Source organism: Bos indicus, chromosome 12, assembly GCF_029378745.1.
Source record: "Bos indicus isolate NIAB-ARS_2022 breed Sahiwal x Tharparkar chromosome 12, NIAB-ARS_B.indTharparkar_mat_pri_1.0, whole genome shotgun sequence".
Taxonomy (NCBI): Eukaryota; Metazoa; Chordata; class Mammalia; order Artiodactyla; family Bovidae; genus Bos; species Bos indicus.
In genome coordinates, this window is record NC_091771.1 from 50,468,620 (window position 1) to 50,482,556 (window position 13,937).

The 13,937-nt window shown below is 44.5% G+C and overlaps 1 protein-coding gene across 12 annotated transcripts in view; it reads left to right on the forward strand.

Moving 5' to 3' along the window:
• The first annotated feature begins 2,979 nt into the window (after window positions 1-2,979).
• LMO7 (LIM domain 7) overlaps window positions 2,980-13,937 on the forward strand; it is a 219,234-nt gene continuing 208,276 nt past the window's right edge. For 4 of the 12 annotated variants that reach the window (XM_019971574.2, XM_019971572.2, XM_070800350.1 and 1 more), the window contains exon 1: window positions 2,982-3,310. In XM_019971574.2, the coding sequence (XP_019827133.2) occupies window positions 3,251-3,310 (60 nt within the window). In that variant the 5' untranslated portion in view covers window positions 2,982-3,250. Of the gene's footprint in view, window positions 3,311-13,937 lie in introns of all 12 variants that reach the window. The other 8 variants (XM_019971567.2, XM_019971571.2, XM_070800351.1 and 5 more) reach the window with 6 other exon arrangements.

Consider the following 13,937-nt stretch of genomic DNA (forward strand, 5'->3'; position numbering starts at 1 on the left):
TAGGATAAATTCTCAGAAGTAGAATTGCTGCAGTAGAGCAAGGGCATTTAAAAAATTTTAATATTTATTGCCAAATTACCTTCCAAAAAGATGGTCATTTTCTCCTATCAACAGTTCATTTCACCACTAATGTACAAGAACATGACAATTGTACTGTTTCATGTTTTTAAATATTGAAAGATACTTCAAATTCTTTTGGAAAATAAATAATATTTATGATGTTTTGTCATTATGAATTTTAAGTCTTTCTTTCTGCTTCTGCTGCTGCTGCTAAGTCGCTTCAGTCTGTCCGACTCTGTGCAACCCCATAGACGGCAAAGAATTGGATTTGGGTCTTCTGAGTTGCAAATTTGCAACACTAAAGAGACAGAAATAGCTGGTGCCTGAGCTGACTTGAAACAGAATTTGCAGTACCCTATAGCTCTTTCCATGTGAGTATTTGAGCAAACAAATGAAATTCCCACTTATTAGGAAAAATTCATATTTGACACATTACTGATAGAGATGAATGGGAAATAATCATCATTTACTAAGTGCCCGCTTGATGCCAAGCAATGCCCTGGGCTTCTACATAAAACATAATTTTAATTCTCACAAGAAACATTTGAAGTAGTTATTCTCATCACATTTTTCAGGTGAGCAAATTGAAGCTCAGAGAATTTGGTAACTTGGTAACCTTAGTCATCCAAATTCCCACTTCTGTGCACTTCTTGCCATCCTGGGCTGCTTCCCCCATTGCTGAAAGTCAATTGACATAGCAGTAGCTTTAAATGACATTATATATATATACACACACACACATATATTTATATACATATATATGTATAATAACTGTAGTAGTAGTAATTCTCATGAAGCTTGCAGAATGTCTGTCTTTCTATTGGTTTGGAAGTCCACAGCATTCACCGTCTAAAATTTTTGTATCACTTATGATAAACAGCACATTGCATATATAAGGTGCTTGCTAAATATTTAATATTGGGTTGGCTAAGAGGTTCATTTGGGTTTTTCCATAAGATATTATGAAAAGCCCATATGAAATTTTTGGTTAAGGTCTTAAGTAGCCAGAAAGACATTTCTTCCTAGTTTCTTTAATCCTTTCATCCTCATTGGGTTTGTTCTGATCATGGTGTCCTCAGGAGGCAAGGGGATGATCCAGCCAATGGTTTTTCACTTTAGCAGAAACAACTGGTGAAGTCTTCTAAACAGACCCACTGATTACAGACAATGCCAGTGAAAAGAAGATTGGATGAAAATAAACATAACAAACAAACACCATCCTCTAGAAGTCACCCAAATCTGGAAGGATGCTGGTGAAATCTTTATTCAGAAGAGTAAGTGAGTTTAATCCCAGCTTAGGTCTAATGTCTAGGCAACAGGAAATACTGAGGGAAGAGAAATATTGTGAAGACATCTGAAAGAGAGCCATCAGACAAAACCAGAAGGCTAACTGGTTTCCTTAAGGCAATGGCCTTCTAAAACAGGGGGTGGATGGTAGAGTCGGAGAGAAGTAGAAAGCTATTCTAGGCTAAAAAAATAGAGGTAACCAAAGGCAATATGTGGTTATTGTTTGGGTTCTGGTCTAAAGCAGCGGTTAAAAGACACTTTGGAATCCATTGGAGGAATCTGAGTCTGGACTGGGTGTAGATTAATACTAAGTGATTATGGTTAGCTTTAGTTAAGTGTGAAAATGATAATATGCAGAAAAGTGTTCTTTAAAGAACGAGATGTCTATTATGCTATCTATGGGTGAAATATAATTCTCTCTTTAAGTAGGAAATATATCTTCAGTAGACAAGGTGATGAAGTAAATAAGGCAAAAATAGATTCTAGTTATGCTAGTCCTTATGCTAGTCTCTTTGCTCTTTGACGTCATTTTTCATCATATAGAGTAAACGATCCACCAGGAAGAAAAATAAAAGGATTGCTTCCTCTACTGGAGTAAGAACTCATCTTGATCGTCTTCCAACCACGACACCATCAGTGTGTGGCCAGGATAGGGCAAGAGCTTGAATCGAGGTTCCAGGGAGCCTAGACAGATAAGCAGGTTCCTATCCGGAGATCTGATTTGAGTATGAAAAGAATCCACACACTCCAGCCTTTGAGCCTCCTACCCTCCAGACTTGCGCACCTACCCAAGGGCCCCTGCGGATGGTGAATCACGCATCACCTTACTGCTCCAGACGTGTCCTCAAACCACGCAGGATGGCGGGTTTGACGCTCAGGGTGGGGGCTGACTTTCTTTCTCCTCGGACCCTTATTGGAGGGCCGGGACTGGAGTGGCAGGTACCTTCCTCCTTGCCCACCTGGAAGCCAAGCGGAGCGGGGCGGGCCCAGGCTGGGGGCAATGGGCTGCACGTGCCTAGGCCAGTACCCTCACCTGCCGCCAGGAGGGCCCGGGCCACGGAAGGGGGCGGAGACCTGGGAGAGGGGCTGTCCGCACCTGGCGGCGGGGCGGGTGCGCAGCGGGCTCGGCCGGAGCGGGAGCAGGTGAGGGCGGCTGGCCGGGCCGAGCTCCATCGCGGGGGACGTTCTTGGCCGGGAAAGGTGCAATTGTGTGCAGCTATTCCTGGTATGTCAGGCGGGCCGGGCGGCCGCGAGCTGTAGGGGCGCCGCTTCCCGGGGCCCGGGGAGAGGGAAGGCGGCCAGGCGGGCGGAGGCGAGAAGGATGCGGACAGGATGCGGGCGCGGGGGCGCCTCCCCTCCGGGGAGAGAATGGGGGCCCGCGGTCCGGCGGGCGGCGCGGGAGCGAGAGCGTGGCCCGGGCCACGGCCTCTGGGAGGACGGTGGCATCCCCTAGCCCAGACTGTCCGACCACAAAGGCGGCTGCGGCCGGGAGCCCCGGGGCGCCGTGGGGGTGGGGGAGCGGAGGGGGTACGGAAGCGGCGACTGGGCGGCCTGGGGGTGGGCGGGGGCGGGGCATGCCGGGAGGGCGGCGGCCTCGCTGCGACTTTTGAAGTCGAAACAGCCCTCGGGTCTGGTGCGGCGCGCCTCCTCCGGTCGCCCTCCCCGCCTCCCGCGTTCAGTCCGGTCCCCGCGGCGTTTTCGGGAGTTTGGAGAAAGCCACGTCTTCAAGTTCTTGTGGTTCGAAACTTTGCCGAAGTTTCAACAACTTCGCAACAAAGGGAAAAAGACAACGTGCCCCGGAGTCTTGCAGCCGGAGAGAGGCCGGGGCATCTGACCCGTCGTGCGCGGCACTGCCGCCTTTCTGCGCACCCACCACCTCTCTCCCCCTCTAGTTCTGGAAGGGATGGAGGAGGCGGAGGCCGATTGCGCCCTGGCGTTCGCCGAGGCCCAGCGATGGGTGGAGGTGAGTGCCTTTTCTCCTCTCCTTTCCGCACGAGTTGGCCGTTCTTGCCACTGGACTTTCAGCCGTCTCCCCGGACTTTCGCGGGCGCGGCGCGTCAGGCTGGTTCGCGCCGTAGTTCGGGGGACTTTCCGAGTTCCGTGTCTCTTATCATTTAACGTCCAGCGAAGCTTATCGCTGCCCTCCCCACAACTGTTTCCCTGAGTTTTCCCGGAGCGCCTCTGCCACGGCCCCGCGGGGTTTGGGGACCGCGCATCCCTGGGGACCATCCCACGTCCGCGGCAGGACTCCGGGGATGTCTCTGCAGGGCGGAGACGGCTCAGGGTCCTCGGGTGCCTTTTTCCGGCGATGGCTAGAAATGCAAACGCCTGAAATACACCAGCTTGGGCAGTACTGTGTGTCGGATGAGAGGGCGGATGGAGGACCCTAAGACACCTGTGGCGCCCCTGGAGCGATGCTTTCTCCGAGGTAGTTTCCGGAGCCCAGGTTGTGTAAGTTAGGGCGCGTGGGCTTTCCTAAGCCGGCATTGACAAGACTAAGATCTCCTGAAATCACTCACTCAAGGGTGGTTATTTACCCAGCTATGCCTCAAGGAGATCTTCCACTCCAGTCTTGGCCTTTAAAAGGAGACGGTCTCCTGGAATATCCAGGATCAGCGCCTTAGGGTTACTTCTGTCTGTGAAATGTTAACACCAGGACTTCTAGCCCGTTATCTTTTTGGATGTCAAAGATGACTTTTATAATGATGCTGAGGAAGTTTTCCGAGCAGATGTAAATCAGGAACCACTGCTTGTTAGAGAAGTGTTGTCTTTACCAGCTTGGCATTCATTTAGGGGTTATTGAAGCCAGGTGCTGGGCTATTCAACGTATTTAAATATTCAAATTAGGATTAAAGATTTTTCCATGGGAAAGACAGCATATTCAAGAATTCCATAGCAAACAGTACCTTAATTTATTTCTTCTTAAAGAATTAAATGTATGTGGGGGAAAAAAGAATAAGCTTTAAATGTTATGGTTTTCACACTAAAGGAAATTGAATGTCTCACTACCACCTAGCCAGTCGGTGGAGGGCGTCTAAGAAATTAGCTTTGCCATCATTTTGTACTGAAACTCTGAGCTGGTTTGAAGGTGACCTAAAGGTGTGAGGCGAGGGCATGGGGAGGTTGGGAGAAGAATAAACACTGTATTCTGAATTGAAATGAGAGTGGAAAAATTCCAGCTATGTAGTTAAGAGAAATAACTTCCCCCATTCATAAACTTGACAAGTCAAGCCTTTCAAAGGTAGTTTTCCATTAGCAGTATGTGTACTGCATAATTTTAGAAGTAAAACTTGCCCTTGTTTGAGTGTTAGGGATGTAGAGAGGGAGAAGGGAAGAAATATGGGATACATTTTTGGCCAGACAGGGCTCCAATGTGGAGGTTACACCTGCAAGTTCAGTGTTTGCTTACCTGTGATTATTGGTGATCTCACATCCTTTCCTTTTTTAGTATACAGAGTTTGAAATCTCTGTTTTGGTGATAACTTGCTTGTAATTGGATAAGATTTCTGTGAGAAATTTGTGATAAACTTTGGGTTTGTGATGTGTTGTGATAAAGGTATCTCATGTACATGGTGAATGTGCTCATCTCCCCAACCCCCACCCCACTCCCCCAAAAGTGTTTGTCAGCAATGATTTGGTAACTTGGTAAAGTGTTTTGTTCCTCATTATCAGAAAACTGAATGTTTCTAAAGGCTTTGCCTTATAATATGAATGTGGTTAACTCTTAGGAAATTAAAATTGACTTCTTTTTCTCGTGCCCCAGGGAGCAAGGCAGTACATTCACTGATGATATGTGAATAATTGACATATTCACCTATACTTTTGGTAAACTTGGGACATTAAAGTGACAGCTTGGTGTTCGCTGCTAGGTGTACGTTATTTCTTCAGTTAGTGTCCGAATGTATCCTTCTTCTTAGCTTTGTCATTACAACCAGGGCACATATTTTAAAATATTGCTCTTGCCAAAAGAAGCAGGATGAATGACTGTCTCATTGCCATAAAATATCTTAACTCTGAGAACCCCTAATTTGAAAATAAAATATTGATTGCAAAGTATATAAAGTATTTTGGAAAGCATGGACTATTATAGTATAAATCTTTCTCCTGCTGACTAATATTCTTGCTCCATTATGTTATACTTTACATACACTGAAGCATAAATGTTTCATTCATATGTATGCATGTTTATGTATATATACATAATGCACATGTATGAACATATGTATTATGTAAATTTTGTCATATATAGGCATTTATGTATATATACATATTAAACACAAATAAATATATCCTTGATATATTATATGCTATCATACAGTGGGCTTCCCTGGTGGCTCAGTGGTAAAGAATCTGTTGCTGGTGCAGGAGACACGGGTTCAATCCTCTGGAGAAGGAAATGGCAACCCACTCCAGTATTCTTGCTTGGGAAATCCCATGGACAGAGGAGCCTGGCGGACTACAGTCCATGGGAAGTAGACAGAAGAGTCAGAAGCAGAGTAGAAGCAGAAATGTCAGACATGACTTAGCGACTAAACAGCAACAACAATACTATAATATACATATTATATGTATTGTATGTAATATGACCTAATCAGCTACCTTTATTTTCAGCTGCAGCTCTGACTAGCCCAAGGTCAAAAGACTCCAATAACCTTGTAAATCTTTGAAAGATAACCAGAGTCCATGCTGGTATGTCCTTGCCATTTCCATGCTCCATCAGCGATTCTAAATAACTAATGTATTACTCCTGCAACCAAAATTAAAATCATTTTTTGTTTTGGGAGGAAGAGGAGAAAGGGTAAGGTGAGGACTAGTGCTTGTTATTCTGACAGTTATTGTCATTTTATGACTATTTCAAATTGTTCTTTGCTGTTTAAAAGTGTATATATACTTAACTTCTGTTTAGTTTCATATTTGAAATAAAAACAAATGTAGGAACATAACCTTCTAAGATAATTCAACATCATGATATTGGATTATTATCTGGTTGAAAATGCAGTTTGGAATATTAATAATGTAGCGAGCTAGTTTATGATTAAACAGTCATTGGAAGCCAGTGGTTTGGAGGTGATGGCAAAGGGGAAGCTTGAGTCTAGCACGGTCATGGAGTGGGAGAGGAAGTGGCAGAAAACGCACTCCAGACCCTCTAATTTTAGTCCTTTTCTGCAGCACCTTTTAATTTTCTGTACCAAATAGTTGCCCCGTCTTTCTTTTTGGGGGGAGCATTAAAAACCTGTAATAAACAGACAAAATGCCAATGAGATTGAAAACTGAACATTATTGCTCACAGCATTGGTTGGTTACCCATTTCCAGTCTGTGACTTTCATGTTCCTATCTAGGTTGAGGTTTAAACACAGCAGTAATTTTTATGACTGGAGCAGAACAGGCTAGTTTAATTCCACACCTACCTGCTCCCCTGCCAGCCCTGTTATCTCTGGGTTTGATATTTTCAGTATCACTGTCACCCTGTAGAAGGACCAAAGAGATGCCAGTTGAGCTCATTGTCGTGCCTGGCACCAGAATATGAATCCTTCCCCAGTTACTTCCAGCTGGTCTGTTTCTCCACCTGCCCATTTCTGTCCTTTAGGGATCGTGTGCTGGTCATCACTTTAGTGTGCATTTAGTGCTAAATTTTTAAAGAATTCCACTCTGTGGGTCTCCCACTGATAGTTACATAATCCGCCTAAGTGATGGCCCTCTTTTTCTCTGTAAGCTGTTTCCCTTCTATTGGTGGTTTCCCACCTGTGGTCTGGTGTGAAAGGATTTGCTGAGTGCCCTTGAGTCCTCGGTGCTTAGTGGTGTTGTCTGCAGACAAAACAAAGGTTCTCATGATTTGTACTGTTGCTTTTCAGATGGATGGAAAGTGTTGTAAACATGCATTTGAAAATCTTAACTGAATTCATAGAAGCATTTCTGGTAATAATATATGGTTTCAATGGACAGATATTAAACTTGAAAAGACTGATGATAAAGATTTGTTTAAAATTTTAAATGTTAGAAAGCAGTTCTTAGTGTAGCTGTTGAAACTGGAATTAGTTTTTCAGAACATAAATTGATTTTGATTTTTGTTTTCTGTGGAGGCATGAAAAGGTTTTAAAGTCCGCATATACATTAAGCTGTGAAATGTAGCTTCCACAGCCCTTTACAGTCTGGTCTGTGGCTTTATGTCTTTGTTTTTGCTCATTTTGTGTGTTGTTATTTACATAACTGCCAGATAGCATAGAGATTAAGAGCACAGATTTATGCATTTATCCCCAGAACTTATTTACCTTACAACTAGAAGTTTATACCTTTTGACCACTATCATCCAATTCAGGATAACTATAATTAACATTGCAGTATAGCATATTTGAAAGTTGCTAAGAGAGTAAATCTTCATGTTTTTATCACAAGGAAAAGGTTTTCTGTAACTATTTGAAGAGATGGATGTTGAATAAGCTTACGGTGGTATTCATCTCACAATATATGTCAAATTGTTCGGGGATCCACCTTTCACCCATACAAAGCTGTATGTCAATTAAATCTCAATGGAAAAAAGAGAAAAAAAGCACCATTTTGAAATTAAATCTTTAAGTCGTGGCTAGCTTCTCAAATCCTGTAGGCCTCGGTTTTCTTCTTTGAGCCTCCAGTGGTGATGATGCCAGCTGGATGAGGTGCTGACTGTACAGAGGTTGTGTGTTAGTTGCTCAGTCATGTCTGACTCTTTGTGACCCCATGGCCCATAGCCCCCAGGCTCCTCTCTCCATGGGATATCCCAGGCAAGAATACTGAAGTGGGTAGCCATTTCCTTCTCCAGGGGATTTTACTGGCCCAGGGATTGAACGTGGGTCTCCTGCATTGTAGGCAGATTCTTTACCATCTGAGCCAATAGGGAAGCCCATTAAAAGTGTTCCCTAATCCTTGCTTGTGTTTCCCCATGCTCAGGGTGCTGATTTCTAACCTTCAGACTGTTGTGATTGGAGTACTCAGTACACCTCTTTATTCTTTTTTTAATTTTATTTTATTTTTAAACTTTACAATACTGTATTGGTTTTGCCAAATATCGAAATGAATCCGCCACAGGTATACATGTGTTTCCCAACCTGAACCCTCCTCCCTCCCCATACCATCCCTCTGGGTCGTCCCAGTGCACCAGCCCAAAGCATCCAGTATCGTGCATCGAACCTGGACTGGCGACTCGTTTCATACATGATATTATACATGTTTCAATGCCATTCTCCCAAATCTTCCCACCCTCTCCCTCTCCCACAGAGTCCAGAAGACTGTTCTATACATCAGTGTCTCTTTTGCTGTCTCTTATACAGGGTTATTGTTACCATCTTTCTAAATTCCATATATACGCGTTAGTATACTGTATTGGTGTTTTTCTTTCTGGCTTACGTCACTCTGTATAATGGGTTCCAGTTTCATCCATCTTGTTAGAACTGATTCAAATGTATTCTTTTTAATGGCTGAGTAATACTCCATTGTGTATATGTACCACAGCTTTCTTATCCATTCATCTGCTGATGGACATCTAGGTTGCTTCCATGTCCTGGCTATTATAAACAGTGCTGCGATGAACATTGGGGTACATGTGTCTCTTTCAATTCTGGTTTCCTCAGTGTGTATGCCCAGCATTGGGATTGCTGGATCATAAGGCAGTTCTATTTCCAGTTTTTTAAGGAATTTCCACACTGTTCTCCATAGTCAGTACACCTCTTTAATCTCCCACACTTGGGGTCTCTGGTTGACCTTTGTGTGAGGCCTTTTCTGGGCTACTAAGCCTCTACCCGACTCGGTTCTTCCTCGTCTCTATTGCTTGTGTAGACCTCTCTTTCTGCACTCTGTGGTATAATTATGTCCATTTTTCCATGTTAGACTAGGTGCTAACTGAAGGCAGGAACAACATTTTATCCTGAGGATTTGGCTCAGTGCCGCATGTTTGTTGAGAGAAAGTACAGTCTTAGGGGCTGTGGCTTTAAAAATTTTTTTCTTTTCTTTTTTTGCCACTTTGCATGGCATGTGGGGTCTTAGTTCCCTGACCAGGGATTGAACCTGTGCCCCCTGCCTTGGAAGTGCAGAATCTTAACCACTGGACTGCCAGGGAATTCCCAAGGCTGTGGCTTTAACAAAACCTATGGACCAGACTTTATCGACTATGCCAAAGCCTTTGACTGTGTGGATCACAACAAACTGTGGAAAATTCTTAAAGACATGGGAATACCAGACCACTTTACCTGCCTCCTGAGAAATCTGTATGCAGGTCAAGAAACCACAGTTAGAACTGGACATGGAACAACACACTGGTTCCAAATTGGGAAAGGAGTACGTCAAGGCTGTATATTGTCACCCTGCTTGTTTAACTTCTGTGCAGAGTACATCTTGTGAAATGCAGGGCTGGATGAAGCAGAAGCTGGAATCAAGATTGCTGGGAGAAATATCAATAACTTCAGATATGCAGATGACACCACCCTTATGGCATAAAGTAAAGAAGAACTAAAGAGCCTCCTGATGAATGTGAAAGAGGAGAGTGAAGAAGGTGGCTTAAAACCCAACATTCAAAAAATGGAGATCGTGCATCTGGTCCCATCACTTTACTGCAAATAGATGGGGAAACAATGGAAACTGTGACAGACTTTCTTTTCTTGGGCTCCAAAATCACTGCAGATGGTGATTGCAGCCATAAAATTAAAAGACGCTTGCTCCTTGGAAGAAAAGCTATGACCAACCTAGATAGCATATGACTTTGTCAACAAAGGTCCATCTAGTCAAAGCTATGGTTTTTCCAGTACCCTGTATGGATGTGAGAGTTGGACCATAAAGAAAGCGGAGTGCCAAAGAAGCGATGCTTTTGAACCGTAGTGTTGGAGAAGACTTTTGAGAGTCCCTTGGACTGCAAAGAGATCAAACCAGTCAATTCTAAAGGAAATCAACCCTGAATATTCATTGGAAGGACTGATGCTGAAGCTCCAATACTTTGGCCACCTGATGCAAAGAACTGGCTCATTGGAAAAGACCCTGATGCTGGGAAATATTGAAGGCAGGAGGAGAAGGAGATGACAGAGGATGAGATAGTTGGATGGCATCATTAATTCAATGGACATGAGTTTGAGCAAGCTCTGGGAGTTGGTGATGGACAGGGAAGCCTGGCGTGCTGCAGTCTGGAGTTGCAAAGAGTTGGACACAACTGAGCAACTGAACTGAGCTGAACTGAAGGACTGGGATTCTTCCCTTCTCCCAGTGTCTGAAGCTGAGCTCTTCACTTTGGCAGTCGGTTGGGAACAGTTACACGATGTGCCTTCCTCTGGGTGCCAGTGTGTGCTTGCCTGTTCGCTCAGTATTTCCTTTTCTGCCCCAACCCTGTTCCTGAGTGAGGTCACTCTACTCCTGCCTTCTAGTTAATGGTTTCCCTCCTGGGACTTACATTCAGTCATTTTGTTATCCAAAAATGCCCTTGATGTGCCTACTTTGTACCAGGTATTTGCTGGGCTGTGCATGTGTGTGTTAGTCACTCAGTCGTGTCTGACTCTTCAACCCTGTGAATGTAGCCCGCCAGGCTCCTCTGTCCATGGAATTCTCCAGGCAAGAATACTGGAGTGGGTTGCCGTGCCCTCCTCCAAAGTCTTCTGCATTGGCTGGCAGTCTCTTTACCACTAGCGCCACCTGGGAAGCCCAGAGTTGCAGTTTACCTCAAACGTAAAGGTCCATGCCCAGCAACCTAATAATGTTATCAAGTATTTTTATAGCTCAGGAAGGTTTCCTTGCAGAGGGCACATCAGTCTTTATCGTTCCACTCTTCTGATTTCTAGCATCATAGAATGCTCAGGGCAGTTGTGAGCAGCCAAGAGGTGTCTTCATGTCAATTTTTTTTTTTAATTCTTTATGCAGCATTTTAGTCTTCCGTGGTGGCTCAGACAGTAAAGCGTGTGTCTACAATGTGGGAGACCCAGGTTTGATCCCTGGGTTGGGAACATCCCCTGGAGAAGGAAATGGCACCCCACTCCAGTACTATTGCCTGGAAAATCCCATGGACAGAGGAGCCTGGTAGGCTACAGTCCATGGGGTCGCAAAGAGTCGGACATGACTGAGAGATTTCACTTTCACTTCTGCAGCATTTTACTGTTTCTTGAACACATACCTTTATTTAGCAAATAAGGAGGAGTCTTAGGGCAAGAGGGTTGGTAAGAGATGAGGGCGTTCACAAAATTCTCTTGGGAAGGAACTGATTCACACAAACCGGGAACCAGGGTTGAGATGCTGTTAGAATCGCTTGACTCCGAAAAGTGGAAACACATACGACAAGGTATTTCCTGAGGAACTGGGAGGATTCTAGCAGTGTCAGTCATCCTGATTCCTTTCAAGGTACTGGTATAGTGAAAACTAGAAATGGACCTTTTCTTAAAGTGGGGAAAAATACCAGGAACTTGCACCTTTCATAAAAAGAGTGCTCTTGAGCCAGCTAGAGAAATGAACTCACTGGGCCAAAGGCAATGAATGATTTTTTGATTCTTGATAATGTGGGAGCCCTGGGTTTAATCCCTGGGTCAGGAAGATCCCTTGGAGAAGGGAATGGCAGTCCACTCCAGTATTCTTGCCTGGAAAATCCCATGGACAGAGGAGCCTGGTGGCCTATAGTCCACAGGGTCGCAGAGAGACGGACACGACTGAACGCAACTAACACTTTCTCTTTCACACATCACCAGGTTACCCTCTGAAAGCTTAGTGCTAATTTGCAGCCATGAGCAGGGGTAGGGGGTCCCAACCTCTCATTATTCTAACCAGAATTGAAATTGTCATTTGCATTTTCCATCTAAGTAAATAGATGAAAAATGTATGTTCTACTTTTTCTCAGATCACTAATGATATTTATCTAACCAGTAATGAAAAAGTGAAGTCGTTAGCCACTCAGTTGTGTCTGAATCTTGTGACCCTGTAAACTGTAGCCCACCAGGCTCCTCTGTCCATGGAATTCTCCAGGCAAGAATACTGGAGTGGGTTGCCATTCCCTTCTCCAGGGAATCTTCCTGACCCAGGGATCGAACCCTGGTCACCTGCACTGCAGACAGATTTTTTTACTGTCTGAGCTGCTAGGGAAGCCCCATCTAACAGATAACTCATTGGGTTTCTTCCAGTGAGGAAGGGTGAAGCTGAAACAAGGAGGGTTTGGTCTTCCCTAAAGGCGGTCACCAGAGGTGCATAGGGCCCCTGGGCTCCTGAGGTGAGTCTCTAGAGTCATGGGCATGGTAGGGCCATCGAGGAAGTATCTCCTGATGGTCCCACGTTGCTTTTGGTTGTTTGGAGATAGACCTGTCGAGTTCTCCACCTCATCTCCAGTTACGAGAGGAAAAATGGAACAGTCGGTCATTATGAGGAGGCAGGGCACCTTGATGTTGCTTCAGCCATTTGCAAAGCACAGAAAATCTTAAAGCTTCTCTGAGGCTGAGAGAGGAGTAATGTCCGGAGTGTGTGGCAGGGAGTATGCGATTCATTCAACCCATCGGGGCAGCCCTCGCCCGCTCACTCTCTCTGGATGCCAAGGGTGTTTCGGGTGGTCAAGGGTTTCTCTTGAGACTAATTGACTCCTTTTACTGCCTCCTTCCTTTTAAAATCTCTTCTCATGTGGCAGCCTGGATGGGAGGGGCGTCTAGGGGAGAAAGGATACGTGTATATGTATGGCTGAGTCCCTTTGATGTCCACTTGAAACTGTCACAACATTGTTAATCGGCTGTACTCCAATACAAAATAAAAAGGTAAAAAAAATCACTTCTCAACAGCATGTGAGTTTTAGAAAAGCACTGTTTTGAGAATGTTAGTTAAGAAAAACCAAGCAACATCAACACAATTACCTTTTAGTTAGACTGTTTTAGTTCAGAGAAAGTAGAGTGTAGGTTAACTATTTCATCTGTTACTGTCTGCAGACTGAATTTCCTGTATCGTTCCCATGGCCTCCACTCCCGGATAGAAAGCTCTCATGTGCTTGTTGAACAAATGAAATTTTGCATCCAGTCAAAGGGTTGACTGATTTAATTGATGTCTGGAGATCTCCTTAAACCTGTCAACTGTCAGTAATGTATTTGAGCTGAAGGAAATGATAAATTATGTGTACCCGTGTTTACAGTCGCTGAAGGTAATTGTTGGGTATGTTTCTTTAAAAACACTCTCGATGTACCCAAAGCCCTTAGTAAGGATAATAGCTGTCATCTCTGCACAGCTTTGAAACAGAGGTGAGCACACTCACTCTGCCACTTACAGATGAATTGCCACACGGCCCCATAAACAGCTTTTTCAGAAAGTGTAAAATCCTCCCCAATTGACTTCTCAAAACCTGGTTCTAATTCCTGAGTACAAGATGCTCAATTTGGTGCTTATGTGCATTTAGATGGTGGTGCACAGCCATAGACATCACATCTGTCTCTAAGTACATGGAGGATTGTCTTAAGGAGAGAGATTAGGAAAGTTTTCCCTGGGCTCAGAGGGCCAGGTGGTGCAATGGTAAAGAATCCGCCTGCCATTGAAGGAGACACAAGAGGCGTGAGTTCAATCCCTGGGTTGGGAAGATCCCTTGGAGTAGGAAATGGCAACCCTCTCCAGTATTTTTGCCCAGAAA